Genomic DNA, 18,659 nt, shown 5'->3' with positions numbered 1-18,659 from the left:
CAGCACGTCTGGGCCTGCTTGCCTGGAAGTGGCAGCAGCAAACGTCTTGATTAAGAGTTTTGTCTTCATCCGTGCCAATATGTGCTCCCAGGATGCCAGAACATTCCTCACTACTACCAACAGCCTGCTGGTAACTCTCCCTGGCCTCCTCTCTTAGCATCCTTGTCAATGGGTCCCTACTTCTCAGACAGAGAGCTCACTCCCCAGCGAGGGCCCCATATTCCATTCCTGGACAACCGACTCCTAGAAAAGTATTCTTTACGCCTCTCTGAGCTTTTCCTTTTGTGGTTTCCCTGCGGGCCTCATAGGCCTGAGTCCATGCCATCCTTTACACAATAGCTTTCGAAATAATGGGAAACCCCCCTCCATCTACCTTCTCTTGCAAGCGAAACACCCTCTCTCCTTCAACCATTCCTTATAAGACATGGTTTTCCTCTCCTCAGAGAACCCTGTGATTTCCCCTTAAAGGGAGGGCAGGAAGGCGGCAAGGCAATCCTTCCCTCATTCTAGATATCACGCATCTATGCAGACACGCCTTCATAGAAATAGACAACTTACCAGACGTTAAAACCACAAGCCTACTCTTCCCGTCCTGTATTTGTGCAGTCCTCCCTTTATGTCCCAAGTTTAGGTCCTCCCACATTTCTTTCCTTTGGCCTCTCCACATCGGTTTTGCTTTCTAAAGTAGCCTGTAGTTTCAATTTACCTCTCTAGTCTCTCAATCTCCCGTGCAATACCACTGCCCTGTCCCCTGGATTTGCAAACGTTCCAAAACCGGTGCTTCTCAAACTATCTCTGGTGATGGACAGTTTGTTTGCTTATTGGATGTCCAATCTGTTGCAGATCAACATTTTGGTAAAATGCAATAAAAATGAATTACTAGAAGAAATTTAAAAAAACAAAAACATGCAAAAAACAAGCCATCATCTCTCTAATGGATTCAGAATCTCTGTAGAATTGCTATAAAGTTTCTAAACGCTTCCTCTGGATGTTTTCACGACCTATCTCACCGTGCACTCATCAGATACTTTGTGAATCCAAACCTGTCTGTGGGTTACACTTTGTATAGCACCGGGTCTGTGTGGTAGGTGTGCTGGAAATGCCTAACAACCAGCTCGGGGTGGGGGGTGGAGGGATACCTACTTAGTTACAGCACTTGCCAATTTCCCTGGTGTAAACACTCACACCAAGGTCAGTTTCAAGCTAGCAAGGAAATGTCACTGAACACAGACTTGGGGAGGGATTTGCACAGTTGAATATAGCAAGCTGATAAGAGCCAGCTCCAGCGCCCCACTGTTAACCCCATTCCATTTTTTAAATTTCTTTTCCAATAACACACTTCCTTTTGAGGGCTTGTTAACCTTCTGTTCAGCTGGACCAAATCACTCAAATCAGGAGACCTTTGTCTCGATCAGGAGACCTTTGTCCTGATCAGGAGACCTTTGTCCTCGATAGAAACTAGACCATGGTTCCAGGCAGCCCTTCTCTCTCTGGTGGTCTGGACTCAGCAAGAGCAGACCATCTGATACGACTCTGCAAATCCAAAGTTGCTCTGACTAGCAAAAGCAGATCAAATCACAGCCTGCTTTGTGGTTACGAACAACGTAGGACAACTTGTTTACACCTACAAAATCAGCCATGTACTTGTATATTTTGGATTTCTTCTGTTGATCTTTTGTGTTTTTATTTGTAGTTCCTATGGGCTTGTTCTTGTATCTGAAAGCGTTTCTAACATTCAGCGACCAGGAACTGCTAAATAATTCCTCAGCATAGCTTTAGAGTATGTGACCCATTAGCTCAGCCAGTAAGTCCATATTAATAAGAAAAAATAAAAAGTAGGTTTGCTCCTACATCTGTTTTGTGTCCAGCTGACATACATAGGATAACCGGAATGAAAAGAGAGTCCAGGTACTTTTCCAGAAATCCTTCAGCACTCCAGACAAAAATAATCCCTGGCTCTGGTCTTCCTGAGACTTACAATCACATTATCTTTCTATGCGAATGGAGAAAATATTGAAGACTCAGCTACAAACTGAAATAGGGTAGGAATTTGTTCTCGTTTTTCTCCGTAAGTTCTTTAAAAAAAAAATTCTTAACTCAAATGTAAAAACCGATCTCTGGTCTCTTGATGCATTACACTATTATGTGAATGAAAGCAATGACAGTGAAATCTGGAAACCTGCTCCTGCTGACTCTTCTTGTAAATGGATAGGAGACTTTTCGGCCAACTTTGAGCTGAGATAGCACATCACCGGGACCCAAAGAAGGAGAAAAAAAAAATCAGTGTATCTGATATGAACAAATAAACCTATCTGACAAAGGAAAGCAGTAATAATGATTAAACCAACAGCATCATTTCTTTTTCAAGTTCCACTTGAGTAAAAGGAGCACTTGAGTTTTTTAATCAGTGTTTTTGAGAATGTTCCCCTTAAACAAATGAAATGTTTCCCTTACTGCAGGTAAGCCCCTCATTTTTTGTTTCTGTCTTGACCAGACAAGGTTTATTAACTTGTGTTTCACCGTCCTTGGGTCCCACTCTACCACATGCCTCCCGGTGCTCAGACCTCAGTGCATTCTAAATCATTTGTGGTGCTGAATCACGAGAGTAGAATTTTTAAAACAAAACAACAACAAAGAGAGAAGAGAAGTGTTTAGGGCTTAGCCTGCAAAACTCAGCAAGTGTGATGCTGGGAAAAATTGGGGGAGTTAGTTGTCTGAGTTTTTGGAGCAGCCCCAAATGCACAAGAACTGGGGCATAAGAGGAAGGGAATTGTGAGAAGTGAGAGTTGTGTGTTGGGTCTCCTTTCCTCGCCCTCAAAGTGCAATCTTAAAGATTTGAATTCCTTTAAAAGGAATTCAAAGCACAAACCCTTAAAGATTTGAATTCCTATTTGATGACTGACAGGTGGTGCTTCTTTGAGTTTGACTCCGATGGCCCTGGCAGAATTGTGCCAAGCTCTAAACACCAGTAAAATCTCATAGTAAAGCCCCTGGGATGTAACCCCATGGCGGATGGTCCCCTAATTCAGAGTGAGCCAATCTCAAATTCTTAACTCCTTTGGGCATTGGGGCTGGGCCAGCCTGTTGAGGAAGCCACGTCCCCAGGGTCCTCCCTGTCCAGTCTAACCCTAGTGGATGCCTAGCATTGCTGCTGCTGTCCTGAAAGTCCCCGGCGATCCAAGTCCCCAGAATTATCCCTATTGATATCGAAGAGGAAATGATAACAGCCACCAAACGGCACCAAGTTGCGTTTGGCCCCGGGGGGTGTGTAGCCAACCCCGACATCACACTGGAAATAATGGGACACCCCCACCCCCAAATCATAGGTATCACATCGTGCTGTAAATCACAGCAAATGATACGATACTGTATTTGACCGCATTGTCCGGTTTTGATTATCCACACCGAAGGAGGAAACTGGGGATAGCTAACAAGGAGCAGTAAACAATCCAAAGGATCAGACATTTGATGTTGGAAAGTAGCACTTCATTTCTTTGGAATATAGGTGGGCTGAATGTCCTGAGAACCCATTTCGAACAAAATACAGTAAGTCCCCTACGTAGGAACGAGTTCTGTTCCGAGAGCGCATTCATAAGTCCAATTGTTCGTAAGTCCAACGAAGTTAGCCTAGGTACCCAACTAACACAATCGGCTATGTAGTACTGTACTTTTCACACAAATAATACACTAAAAATAAACACAAAACAATAAAGAAAACATGTTTATTCTTACAGTACAGTACCTTGAAAAGTACAGTAGTACAGCACAACAGCTGGACAGTCACATCTTTGAAAGTTCGCACTCTAGGGGACTTACTGTAATGAGTTCACATTGTAGGAGAAGTCATAAAATGATCTAGTTTCCTAGATTCGAATAGATAGATTGATTCTATCTTACTGATGGTCCCTCCCGGGCCCACCCACTCTGGTCTGCAGCTGAGTAACTGACACCGAGCATTATCCCCTTCAAATTTCCTGGGAAGCGGAAGGTAGCTCCTCAGTGGTTACAGTGCATGAAACTCAATCAAGTGAGGGGAAACATCAACCATGCACGTGTCTGCATCCTTTGGCTTCCCTGTGGCTGGTGGGATAACCTGAGCCCGGGCTGGTCCTGCTCCAGCTCTGCCTCGGCCGGTGCTGTGAGCCTCCCCCACTGGCCCCAGGCTCGTTAGCTAAAAGCTGCGGAGTTTGGAGTGTGTACTGCTGAGCTCTGTTCGTATTTAAAGATGTGTGATTCACGCACTGAGCTGAGATGGAAGGTTTACCTGGGGGAGACTCTGCCAGTCCCAGGTAACCGAGAGGAGGCTACATTTCTATTATTCAGGTTACCCTCACCTCCAGAGCACATGTGATACTGTAATGTGACATCTGTGCGTTTCTTTTCCTTCAACTCTTGGGCAAGCCCTGGGAAGGAGCCAAACATTTCTGTCCCCATCTTTTATGGTTAAGGAAATTACACCAAATCACAGGGCAGTGGATCAGCAGGGCAGAGACATGCGATCCTCTGTTCATTGTTCATTATGGGATGCTTTTTTTGAGTGACCTCAGGAAACACCCTGCATATCAGAGTGAGTATTTCATTCAGCGAGATGGCCGTAGTGACAGCTAGAACCATGGGTAACTAGCTAGCATTGTGTGGTCAGGACTAGCCGATCTGGTGTTAACAACAGTCCCAAAAGGAAAGGCTGAGGGTGGGGCTGGGAATGAGGTGGGGGAGAAAGTGATGGAAACACAATAGTTTGAACCATTTTTTTAAGGGGACTCAACAAAAGTCTTTAGAAAGCTGGTTAAGGAATCATTCTTTACCAGGGGGCGGTTCCCACGTGGAAACTTCATTCTTTTCGATCTGTTTTCCTGCATCGTGCTCCACAAATATGGAATGCGGAGAAGCAGTGTGTACAGCTTCTTCAAGACCCTGGGTTTATCCTCAGATGTTTGCAGAGAGGGGCTGCAGGCTGCTCCAGTGGGAACCTCCAAAAGGGGAGCCTCACTGTGCAGAACCTCGGGCTGATCACGTCGCCCTGAAGGACAGCACTTTGGGGAGTGGGTTCCCACAGGTCACACGCAGGCTGATCTCCCAACTAGCGGGTACGTTTATTTTACAGTAGGAGACGGGTGCGTGGTGTCCCTCCCTCTCAGAGGACGGATCTGCTCGGAAACAGCAACACAATTCAGAACTAAAGTTTATAGAGTGAGCACATACCCAGAAAAAAGGAAGGAAGGAAGGAAAGAGGGAGGGAGGGAGGAAGGAAGGAAGAGAAAGAAAGAAAAAGGAAAGGAGGGAGGAGAAACGGAATGAAGATAAAAGCAAGGTGCAAGAAGTTAAGACAGTGGGTTGAGCTCAGCCCCCCACCAGCGCCCTGCTCCTTCCCCACCCCCTCCCCGTCCCCCATAGGCACTTTGCCCTGTTCTTAGGATTAGAACACACAGGCTCACAACCTCTTTACTTTCTTCTGTTTTTCAATGTTCTTTATGGACCCCCAGAATCTTCTCCAATGAGTTACTTTGTTCAGCATTAGCTGTGGTTAATATTTCCCTGAGAAGGCAAAGATTTCCCAGGTCTTTTCTGTGTTATACATTATCTCTCAGGGTGCCCTGTTGCCCGGGCAGATTTCTACAGATGGCTAGTCCTATCTGTTTTATGTCGGTTCATATTAATCTCCATTTCAGAAACTTCCATCTCAGAGATCAGTGTTTTTCAGTCTCTTTCCCCCTCAGTCGTATGGGGGTGTCGCCTTAGAGGAGGCCCAAATATGCCCTCTAAGCAGGGACCTCACTTAGTCTATCAACAAACCTGTTTTCACGTTCAATGTCTTGGTGTGTTTCGTGGGCCCTAATTTCCAATGGATGTCAGTTACAATATTGACAATTAAAACCCATGCAGAAATCAGTGTCTTTGTTTTCGCTGTCTTCCAGTGTCATCTTGCATTACAACATATAAGAAGACACCACCTCCAGTCCCACCCAGAACTACCACGAAACCTTTCATTTCTATCACAGCCCAGAGTAGCACAGAGTCGGCCCAGGACGCCTACATGGATGGACAGGGCCAGCGAGGGGATATTATCAGCCAGTCTGGACTGAGCAACTCCACGGAGAGCCTGGACAGTATGAAGGCTCTGACAGCCGCCATCGAAGCCGCCAATGCCCAGATCCACGGCCCAGCAAGTCAACACATGGGCAACAATGCTGCCACCGTCACCACCACCACCGCCGCCATGGCCACCATCACTGCAGAGGACAGGAAGAAGGACCACTTCAAGAAGAATCGATGCCTGTCCATCGGGATACAGGTAACAGCCTCCCTTTCTGTCCTTTGAAATAGCCCAGCGAGTTCCCTGGTGGTCTAGGGGCTGGGACTCGGCGTTTTCACTGTCACGGCCTGGGTTCAATCCCTGGTTGGGGAACTGAGGTCCCACAAGCTGAGTGCCTCAGCCAAAAAATAAATAAATTTGTTTAAAAAAAAAATAAAGAAAGAAATAGGAACCCCAAATGAAGAAATGTACTCCCCCCCTTTTTTTTCCAGAAGATTCACTATCTTGCCATTTTGGATGATGTAGCTATTGTAGGACCAGACTTTCAAGTTACTGGCTCTGGACTCCTGTATGTTGTAAAATGTGATTTTAAAAAATTACGAACGTGTTTTGTCTATAGACATTATCAGCATCTTTTTTTCCCCCCCAAAAATTCCAATCTTTTAAAATTGAAGTATAGTTGATTAGCAGCTTTTATTTTTGTTCTCGAACTTGAATGTGGTGAGACAAGGGGAGGATAATTAAACAAACATGAACACAATCAAACATAAAGTGTCCTCAATTCCTAATGCACATTTTGATTCTCAAAAAAGGAGTGGGGGGGCTTCCCTGGTGGAGCAGTGGTTGAGAGTCCGCCTGCCGATTCAGGGGACACGGGTTCGTGCCCCGGTCCAGTCCGGGAGGATCCCACATGCCGCGGAGCGGCTGGGCCCGTGGGCCATGGCCGCTGGGCCTGCACGTCCGGAGCCTGTGCTCCGCAACGGGAGAGGCCACAACAGTGAGGGGCCCGCGTACCGCAAAGAAAAAAAAAAAAAAAAAAGGAGTGGGCATCCAAGAACAACGTGGATGACTGGATGGTGTTACAGTGTGTTCATTGCTGTTGAGTAACCAGACGAGAACAAAAACGTGCACCACTTTGCACAGACATGGGAGTGATGGCCAGTGAGACCAAAGTGAAGGAGAGCGTGGAAAGCAATAACTCCCATCACAGCATCATGAGGAAAGAATGTGCACCAGGGTCAGCGTAATTGTGGGCTATTTAATCATGCATTTCATTAAAAAGGTAGATACTTCGGCAGGCTTCTCAGTTTAGTTCTCTGTTTTCTGTTGCCCAATGATAAGATCAAACTGGTGGTTAGATGGGTTCAGCTTGGCTTACCCTGCTAGAAATTTCCTCCCATCCATGGAGAAGAGTCATTCTTTCCCCCCATTTTTGTTGTGCTGTACTGTTCTGCAGGTGCCCTTTGAATAATAACTTCCTGACGTGGTGGCCCATAAATCTATCCACGCTGAACCAACTCTCAGGCACGTCTAAGCACCAGGCGTGGGGTACGTTTTCACAACGATGATGGATGTTCACCATCCATTCGGCAGAGTCCACTTTGAAAGGACAATTAAACTTTCTCTGGTAGCAATGAGTCAAATGCTTTTTTATAACCAACAGGTTACCATGGCACGACTTGTAAAGTTTCCTAAAAATACTTGTAGCTCGGCTGCTTGGGACCAGATGACCCAGCAGGAGGCCCGGGGCCTGAAGCCAGCCTCCACCCACCCTCACCCCAACCCCAATCCCAGGAGTTAATTCCCTCCCACCGCCCAGAGGATTTCGAGGGGTGGGGAAGAGCAGAGATAGGTCTTCTGTGTCGTCCCAGGCAAATTATTTATTCTTCCTGAGACTGTTTTCTCATCGAGCCCACGTAGGATTATTTGAAGGAGGGAGTTTACAAAATCCAGCTTCCTGTAAGGCTTTCAGTTTGGGATGATGAAAATCTTCTGGGGCTGGATAGTGCTGATGGTAGCACAGTAATGGGAATGTACTTAATGCCGCCGGAACTGTACACTTAAAAAGGGTTAAATGGAGGCCTTCCCTGGTGGCGCAGTGGTGGAGAGTCCGCCTGCCGATGCAGGGGACATGGGTTCGTGCCCCGGTCCGGGAAGATCCCACGTGCCGCGGAGCGGCTGGGCCCGTGAGCCATGGCCGCTGAGCCTGCGCGTCCGGAGCCTGTGCTCCGCAACGGGAGAGGCCACCACAGTGAGAGGCCCGCGTACCGCAAAAAAAAAAAAAAAAAAAAAAAGGGGTTAAATGGAGAATTTTATGTTTGTTTTACCATAATTTTTTAAAAATTCCACCTTTTTTATCTGGCACATAATTGGCACCCAGTAATGTTAGTTTTCTTCTACTTCCTTAATGTTTAAATTTTTTTCTTTATTTTACATTATTTTTTCAATAGATAATATATTCCTATGGCTCAAAATTCAAAAGTTATAAAAAGACATACAGTGACCAGCCTCTCTCCCCTAGCTATGAAATAGCCAGTCAGTTCTCCTTTCCGGAGAAAATCAATATAACCAATATTTGCATCTCCCTGCAGGGATATTTTGCACATATTCAAGCAAATATATATTTATTCCCCTTTTTACCCAGATAGTAGCAGCATATACCTCACACTAGTCTATATCTTGCCTTTTTTCACTTAACAATGTATTTTCAAGGTAATTATCTGTCTTACTGTTCATTTTATTTAAAAGCTTCGATCTATCTTAATCACCTCCCAGGTCTGCTGGTTGGTTAGGTTACTCTCTAAATAATTCTTAGAATAAAGCATTCATATACTATATGACATCCAACTTATATTATTATTATTTTTACCCAGTAAGACGGAACTACTCTGAAATTCACGAATAATGTTGGGGAGAAAGTCTTTGTTTCACAGACCACCCTGCTTCTTGAATATTTGGATATTTTAGTGAACTAAAGAATTGTTCCTACTCTTCCTCCAATCATCGTTCACAGCTGTAGAAATTATATGAGAGCACTGTGTGCTTTGTATGGTTGTCTCATTCTGTCCCTACAGCAGCCCTATGGCATAGGTGATGTTATTATCTCTCCCCCGGAAGTGAGAACCCAAGGTCACACATCTTATGTTGACAGAGCCTAGATTGTACCTTGACATCTAATGTGACCACATTATGCTGCTTCTTTGATGGAGAATAATAAGGAAATTTAAATTTAGGATACAAAATAGTCATCAAATTTCATTACACTGTAATCTAATTTAAATCCTAATCCCCCAAATATGTGATTCTAGGACCTTGGGCTCTTTCTCACAGTTTACCTTTTTAGGGTCAGAGTTTTCAAGCCTTTCCCAACATTTTAAATTTAATCTATATCTAATAGTTAATATTATAATTATTTACTTTACAGCCTGTGTGAACTTAGGCCAATTACTTAATGGTTTCCTCATCTGGAAAATGAGAATAATAATAGTTGCTATTGCATCAGGTACTTTATATGTTGTAATAAAAACTGATGGATAGGAACTTCCCTGGTGGCTCAGTGGTTAAGAACCTGCCTATCAATGCAGGGGACACGGGTTCAATCCCTGGTCCGGGAAGATCCCACAAGCCGCGGAGCAACTAAGCCCGTGAGTCACAACTACTGAGCCTGTGCTCTAGAACCCACGAGCCACAACTACTGAGTCCACGAGCCACAACTACTGAGCCCGTGTGCCACAACTACTGAAGTCCATGCACCTAGAGCCTGTGCTCCGCAACAAGAAAAGCCACCGCAATGAGAAGCCTGTGCACCACAATGAAGAGTAGCCCCTGCTCACCGCAACTAGAGAAAGCCCACGTACAGCAATGAAGACCCAACGCAGCTAATAAATAAATAAATAAATAAAATTTAAAACAAAAAACTGATGGATACAACATAGGTAAAGTTCAAAGCATAGTGCCTGGCATATTAAGGGCTCAATAAATATTAGGTTTGATTGTTATTATTAGTATTATCCTCCTTTAAAATTTTGATTAGCCAAAAACACTAAAATTATATCATCGGCCGTGGGCTTTCTCAATTTTTTTCAGGACAAAGATTTAATTAACCCTGCAACATATTTAAAATTTTTGAATGTCTCTTCCTAAATTTAAGTAGATTACCCAACATACTATATGAGAGGTGACATTTGTCAATATTTGGATCTAACTAAGGGGATTAAAGTCAGAGAGATAAATTTACCTGCAATGACTAAAGCTTAAGAAGATGACAACGCTTTGATGCAAATAAGCCGTGAGTTTGGACAGGTGGGGCGAACCTGGAACAGAGTACAACGTCCTTCATCCTCGGACCCCTGCTTCCTTTCTTTCTCCCTTTCCCGGTGCATTGTGCACCACGGTTCTTAAGGGGAATATCTAACGTGCATCTTTCGAAAAAATTTCATTGGGTAATTTTGAAACTACCCCCAAAGTGTAACGCTGCAGCATCGTACTTTGGCTGACATCCTGAGCATTTTTTTTGTGTGTGATACGCGGGCCTCTCACTGTTGTGGCCTCTCCCATTGCGGAGCACAGGCTCCGGACGCACAGGCTCAGTGGCCATGGCTCACGGACCCAGCCGCTCCGCGGTATGTGGGATCTTCCCAGACCGGGGCACGAACCCGTGTCCCCTGCATCAGCAGGCGGATTCTCAACCACTGTGCCACCAGGGAAGCCCCTGAGCATTTTTAATTTCCATGTGTAGCCATATGGAATCAGTTAGAATCCCATTCAGGAAAAAGGAAGCCGTGCTCGTTTCTCACACAGAGGCAGTTTCATACACCAAATTGGTTCTACTGTAATGGGACGGCTGAGAGAGCAGAAAAGGGATGCAGTAAGAGGTCACCCTTGGACTAGGGGAGCAGAAGGGGAAAGACTGGCTTACCAAAATTCAGGAACTCAGAGGAAAGGCCCGTAGAGCCCATCCCAGACCACTGAGGCGAGCACGGCCGGCTGGTGCCAGGACTTGCAAGGGCTGGTGCACACGCTGTTGGGCTTCAAAAGGGCTGGGGTTGGAGCCACAGCTGCCAGCAGAAGGTGGAAACAGGAAGGAAGCCCCTTCCCTCCTCCGACCTTCCTTGGTTAGAACCTAATTGGAGGCCAACGAACAAGGAAGCCTGGGAAATGTAGTCTTCAGAGTCCTGGCCCCTGTGCCACAGAGCAGCTGGGTAGAGAAGGTGGGCTTGGGGCTTCCAGACAGTAACTACGTCACCAGAATGAGGCACTTTGTCCGATTAATAAATAAATGTGCTATTTCCCTCGATGAGCACATGCATTCAAAAGCCCGTGACGGATGTGGTGAACATAGGATATTGGTTCACGTGTTCTTCTAGTGAGAGCAACTCACAGCACTAAATATGATTCTAGAATATTTAAAAATATGTATTTTTATATAACATGTCACCAAAACGCACATCAACTACTTTTTCTGGTGCTTTTTCTGGTGTTCTAGTCCCGGGGGGGGGGGGGAAGGATATGGATAAATGAATAAATGGAAAGTTATTCAATATTTCTATATGGGAATACTCCAAAGTGTAAAGATGGCAATTCTCTCAAAATTCATACAAATATTTAAAGAAATTTCAATGAAAATTCCTATGTGATTTTTATCACTTAGTCGAGACTGGGGGGAGGGTTTTGATGATGTGATGTTAAAGTTTATTTAGAAGAAGTTAATACCCCAAAATACCCTAGAGGTTTTGGGGGTTTTAATGAGTAAAATTTATTTTTTATTTAAAAAATTTTTAAAGTTTTTTATACAAATTTTAAATGTTACTTTCCATTTATAGTTATCACAAGATATTGGCTGTATTCCCCATGTTGTACAATACATCCTTGAGCCCATCTTACACCGGAGTCTGGGCCTCCCCCTCCCCCACCCCTATATTGCCCCTCCCACCCTCACCACTGGTAACCACTAGCTGGTTCTCTATATCTGTGAGACTGTTTCTTTTTTGTTCTACTCACTACTTTGTTGTATCTTTTAGATTCCACATATAAGTGGTATCATACAGTATTTGTCTTTCTCTGACTTATTTCACTTAGCTTACTGCCCTCCAAGTCCATCCATGTTGCTGCAAATGGCAAATTTTTATTCTTTTTAATGGCTGAGTAATATTCCATTGTATATATGTACCACATCTTCTTTATCCATTCATCTGTTGATGGACACTTAGGTTGCTGGAGTTTTTAAAATACATTTTAAAAAAAGAATTACAAGGAGTTCCCTGGTGGAACAGTGGTTAAGAATCCGCCTGCCAATGCAGGGGACATGGGTTCGAGCCCTGGTCCAGGAAGATCCCACATGCCGCGGAGCAACTAAGCCTGTGCACCACAACTACTGAGCCTGCGTTCTAGAGCCCGTGAGCCACAACTACTGAGCCCACGAGCCACAACAACTGAAGCCCGCGCACCTAGAGCCCATGCTCCGCAACAAGAGAAGCCACCACAGCGAAAAGCCCGCGTGCCACAACGAAGTCCCAATGCAGCCAAAAATAAATAAATAAATTTATTTTTAAAAAAAAGAATTACAAGAGGAGACTTGTCACAGAAAATATCAAGATTTATTACAAAATTATATCAGGAAAAAAAGAGAGGGAGGAGCAATAAGACCAATAGATCAATAGACCCAAAACACATTTTTATCTATGAGAATGTTTGGGTAAATATATATGGGTAAAATTTGGTATAAGATAAAGTTGGCATCTCAAACCAAAGAGATGAATTAGTTAATAAAAAGAGCCAGGTCAATTGATGATTCATGTGCAGAAAAAATATTAAATTTCTGTATCTTCTACACAAACATTTCAGGATAGTGGATTTAAGAACTAAAATGAAAAGAAAAAATGAAAGCATAAAAACAAATATAAGAGAACTTTTGGTCCTTCCCAACAATAAAAGCTAGATTGACTACATCGTAATTTAAGATTCTCTACAATGAAGGACAAAATTTAAAAGACAAATGATAAACTGGGAAAAAATATTTACAGTATATATAGCCAAGAAAGGGTTTAAGGGTCATAAGATATCAAGAAGAAAATAAACAACTCAATTAAAAAAAAACCCCACAATAACGAGCAAAGGATATAAATAGGCAATTTACAGATAAAAATACAAGAGGCTAATAGATATTTTTCACCTGTGAAATTAGCAAAAATTTTAAAGTTTGCCAATATTTAATATTGGTGAACATTTGGAAAATGAATATTCCCATACACTGATAAATGCTTTGAAGAGCAGTTTGTCAATATCCCTTATAGTTGAATATGCTCAGTACTTCCATCTAACATTTCTACTCCTAAGAATTTTTCTCATACAATATTTGCAGAATTGTTCTAAAGATACGTATGAAATATTAATTATAATACTAAATGTAATAACAGCAGAGAGAAAATTACCCTGATGCCCACGTTGCTTACATAACCATTAAAAGGAGTATTTATGTAGCCAACAAAAGGACTGAGTTAGAGCTATATTTACTAACATGATAAAATGTCCAAAAGATAGCAGTGTTAATGAATGAAGCAAATTGCACACAAAAAATATATAGTATAATTTCATCTGTGTAAATTTAGTATTAATAATCATTTATATATATAATATATTCTACATATGTTAAAAGATGGTCAAATATGCATCAAAGGATTGACAGTGCTTCATGGGGACCTTTTGCTTTCTACTTCTGTGTTTTAGTTTTATACAACTTATGTTAAATTGATTTCTATTTAGAAAAAAATAATTTATTAAAAACATAGAGAAAAAAGAGGAATAAATCTAACTGCTCTGAATAGTCATAAAATTTATTTCAAATTTGGGTTGGGCCTAATCTGTCACATAAGCTATCAGTTATATACAGATACATTTTCTATATGAACTATAATATATGCATAGCTATTTAGAAACTATGGAGTGATATCCAAAGCCAATTCCTTAATTTAAGGGGGAAAAAAAATGAAGATACTCTATAGTTATATTAATAAGGTTAATACCTAAATCTCCTAATGTCAACAATTCTAACTACAATAAATGAAATTTCTTCCTTCTCTTTCATTTTGTTATCTTCAAATTCAAAACTTTCAACAACACAATCCCATGAGGTGCTCCCTTCTAATACAGAGCTCACAGGTAAGTACATCCTCACAAATCCATGCAGGAATCACAGACATTCATTAGGCACGTTGGAAATGAACAAAACTGCATTTTACTAAGATCAACAGAGTCCAAGTGCATTATAATGAAGTTGCTCATCAAACACATAAACATTGAACAAAAAGGTTATAAATCACAAAACATTCCAATAACATTATAGAGGTTTCTAATGAAATGTGACTTTGTTTTTCAAGCAAGATGACTAAAATAGAGCACCTCTACTTTTGGTTATTTCTTCAGGTGGATGATGCTGAAGAACCTAACAAAACAGGGGAAAATAAAGCACCCAGTAAGTTCCAGTCCATAGGAGTGCAAGTAGAAGAAGAGAAATGGTGAGTCCACATGCATTTGTCCCCTTTCGTCTTGATGTTGGCAAGTATGGTACAAGTATTTTTTCCCTATGATAAACCTTCAAGATTCAGTGTTATTTCCCGTTAACTTCCGGGAGCATTCAGAGGGTGAGCCTCAGTCAATATTAGCTGATTCCTTCCTCTAATACAGGAGACCACTCCATTTAAATGTTAGCTAGAATAGTAGTGTTGGGGCCAAAATATGCCTCAATGGCATGTTGATTATTTTGAACTAAAACTACTTAAGAAACAGTCAACGCAAGAGGGATACTTTTACACTCCTCTCTGTCTCCCTGAAAGCAGGAAATAAATTTCCCATGTGAAAGGTGCTCTCCTCCTACTGGGAGGTAGAAAGACAACACTATCCCCAGAGATACGGGACTCAGGGCTGAGAAGCCTGCATACTTGTTACTTCTTTACTAATTTACTACCTAAGCCCAAACTTTGCTTAAATTCCTTACTAATTAAACACCCAAAGCTAAGTTTCTTTGTCCTGCCAATCCCTCTCATATTTATTGCTTCTTTGTCTAAAAAATATAAAAGCTATCTGCTTTGGCCACTTCTTAGGTCCCATTTCTATGCGGCCTCTATGTGCACACCAATTAAATGGGTTTCTTTTTCTCCAGTCCACAGGACACAATCTGTCTTGTGTCAATTTTATGATTGGTCCAGCCACAGGAACTCAAGAGGAGAAAAGGGGAAATCTCCCCTCCCTGACAGTAGAATAAGTGGATTCCACTCACACACACAAACACTGTGTGGAGTACTGTTGTGTTGCCAAACTATTCCTCTTCAAAAAACTGTCGCATTTTTGACTATAGACTTTTTAAGAGAAGAGGACTTATCTTATTGGTATTTTTATTTCTAGAGCTTAATAGTGTCTCATGTTTAGTATGTGCTCAATGAATGATGAATGAATGAACGAACAAATGAGGAGTAGGAAGGGGAGAAGACTCCCTGTCACTATCCAGAATCACCAGTTTCTTTAGATTGTTCTTTAAGATAAGCTTACTTTAGTCTTAGTGTCTAGAAGTAGGAAATTTAGAGTTGGAGAAGATCACAGAATCCAGAAGCTGGAAAGGACTTCTGAGGTCAGTACATTCATTTTATAAATGAGAATTTGATCTGGAGAGGTATGTGAGTTTCCCAGTCAAACTGTGAGGACCATGATGGATGGAACAATGTTTTATTGACAGTAATACCCCCCAGCTTCCAGACTGTGCTTTTCATATACTCAGTATGTAGTGAATGTTGGCTGAATTAAGTAAAACTGCAGTTATAGTGGGAGAAAGAACTCTATATTCTAAATCAGGATACCATTTCAACTTTGCCACTAACTTTTTATGTGTTAATAAGGAGAAATCAGTTGGATGTCATCCCTCCATCCGTTCATCACCCATCCATTCAATAAATATCTATGGAATGTCTCCAATATACAAGGCCCCATGTAACATAAACTTAAAATCTGAGAATAAGTCATGCATCAGTTCATGGAATGGGTCCTATTTTACAGCCTCCTGTTATTGACACTGCCTTTGTATCTAAAAGATTTTCAATATACGTATATATAACATTTTGATGCTACTATATCTGATATAATTATACAATGCTGGAAGCCCAGAAAATTGGTACAGCCCTAATGTGGAAACTAATACGACGAAAATTAGCAATAATTATACAACTATCCAAATCTATTGACCCTGTAATTCCATTCATGGGGCTATCCTGAATGAAATCACTCAGTGAAAGGGAAAAAATTGTGGAACATTACCTATCATTGTAAAAGAAAAATGTCAATCATCAAATGTCAAGCAATAAGAGAATGCTTTTGTCAATTATAGCATGTCACCAGGATAGACTATTATACAGCTATTAAATGTGATTATAAAGAAGATGTGGAAACATGGGAGAGATTCCCATGATACAATGTTAAGTGAAAAGGAGGACATAATACCCACATATAATATTAACAAAGAAGAACAAGGACTGAAATGTAATCTGTAAAAATGGTAGGTTTAGGAGCGATTTTTTTTTCTTTTACTCTAAAATGTTTACTTATTGTATCTACTTCAAGTTTTAGTAATCATTATTTTCAAGTCAACCCTTCTGGCACAAGTTCCTTTCATTGTTTTAGAAAATGTTTTGAAAATGTAAACTTAGTAGATATGAAAGATCTCATGGTAAGAAAACATATTCCTCCTTCCCCTACAAGCCCAACTTGCTTGTTTTCCTCAATGATGTAGTGGTTAAGAACACAGACTCCTGAGCCAAGGCACCCAGACTCAAATTCTGACTCTTCCACCTACTAGCTGGGAGGCCTTGATCAAATTACTAAATAGCTTTTTTGCCTTGGTTTCCTTATCTGTGAAAAGAAGATAACAGGCAATTTATGGTCCAGCAGGTAAAGAAGAGCTTAGAAGTCACCACTCTGTTTTAACAACAAGTAAAAAAGCTGTTCAAACTGAAAAATCAACAACTCTTCTTAAACCAGTCAGAGAAGTGAGGCCACAAGAAAAATCAGTGCTCTAGGTACTGCAGAGACTGACAGACACAGAGAATCACAACTTTCTGGAGTAGAAACCCACAAGAGAAAGCCCCATGGGAACCAGTACCAGGGTAGGAAAACATGAACTGTAATTGATGAATTTCTGGCAGCTCAGTGAGGACAAGTCTGAGAGTTGAAATTTTCACAGGGACCCAGTCATAGGGGGGGGCCTCCATACTTTCATGATTTTTACCTGCAGAAGATCTACCAGGTCCTCACAGTGGAAATCAGAGAAGAATCCTCTCATGCTTCTGATGGAGAGAGGGGAAAGGAACCATTCTGAAATATGCCAGAGCATTCTGTTCTTAACAAGATCTGCCTGCAGGAGAAACTAATTTACCAGAGCCTTATCTGCTGGGTTTCTAATCAGAGCCTAAATCTACCTGGGGGAAGGGAATTACCTAACTCCAGCCCCTTCTTGCCATCCTGTCCTGCAGTGGGGGGAAGGTGGGGAGAGATTGAGAAACACTGTTGAAGTTCACAGTCCAAGGGCACAGGCTCATTGAAAGACTAAGACCTAATCGTAGGACTAGAGAATGCTTCCCCTCCCCCCACCTCACCACCACGTTTATTAAAAACCCATTATTCACCACAGTTGTTTTACCCAGTACATCATGTCCATCTTTCAACAATGACTTACAAGGCATACTAAAAGGTAAAAAACACAGCTTGCAGAGACTGAACAAGCACTAGACCCAGAGTCATCTATGACAAGGATGTTGGAAGTCTGGGTGTACTCTGATGCTTTTGCAAAAATGTTCCTATAAAAGGGTTTCATCTTCAAGGAATTCATGGAAAAGACTCTGACAAGTACAGGTTTCTGGTAACTGACTATACTGCTGAACTGAATGAATAAGCATTTTCAGAACTCTAACGGAAAACTGATGAATTCATAAAAGTGCTAACAAAAGATCAAGATAAAAAAAAATTAATTACATGGGACTGAGTGAACTGATGAGGATGATTATAATTTTTGTGACTTTCTGTTTGAATAAAAAAAAAAAATCCCACAAGGACTCAGAGGCAAAAAATATACAAATCAATTTTCACTGCAAAGTAAAGGAGCTGTTACAGTGGAGGATTACTGGACTGAATGTCAATATTATGACATAGTATGAGTGTGTTTTGTGTTTGGTAATTGCAATCGTTGCTTTTTTTGTGGTCATCCATTTACAATGCTTGGTGTCAGTTTATTTACCTCTTGTAAAAATAAAATACAGTGTGTGTGTGAAAAAGATAAATAAAAGATTTTAAAAGTTAAAAAAATACTAAAAGCAGGAAAAAAAAAAGTTTGGATGGATGGCTGTGTAGATGGAGAGATAATAGGAAGTATTCATAAATTTACTGGTAAAATTTGGTAGGTTGAATCAATTGAATCTAAATCAAATATTCTTTAGAGGGTGTGAAGACATGCAGCTTTTAGGTTAAATGACAGTTTAGAGAAGTGGCAAGTAAATAAAGGTTTTGTACATTAAAATAAAGATCTGGGTTACACAGTCTGATAGCAATTAAAAAAAAAAAAAAGAATGTTGGAAGTACCAGATCAGGA

The 18,659-nt window shown here is 41.6% G+C and overlaps 1 protein-coding gene across 14 annotated transcripts in view; it reads left to right on the top strand.

The window, feature by feature from the left end:
- Positions 1–18,659, top strand: part of DLGAP1 (DLG associated protein 1) — an 858,632-nt gene that overhangs the window by 791,176 nt on the left and 48,797 nt on the right. For 10 of the 14 annotated variants that reach the window (XM_059040830.2, XM_067015962.1, XM_067015963.1 and 7 more), the window contains 2 exons: positions 5,916–6,292; positions 14,456–14,547. In XM_059040830.2, the coding sequence (XP_058896813.1) occupies positions 5,916–6,292; positions 14,456–14,547 (469 nt within the window). The remainder of the gene's footprint in view (positions 1–5,915; positions 6,293–14,455; positions 14,548–18,659) is intronic. The other 4 variants (XM_067015965.1, XM_067015964.1, XM_059040839.2 and 1 more) reach the window with 1 other exon arrangement.

The sequence above is a fragment of the Kogia breviceps genome, chromosome 15, assembly GCF_026419965.1.
Source record: "Kogia breviceps isolate mKogBre1 chromosome 15, mKogBre1 haplotype 1, whole genome shotgun sequence".
Taxonomy (NCBI): Eukaryota; Metazoa; Chordata; class Mammalia; order Artiodactyla; family Physeteridae; genus Kogia; species Kogia breviceps.
Note: the sequence above shows the minus strand (reverse complement) of the source record. Positions and strands in the feature narration are given on the sequence as shown.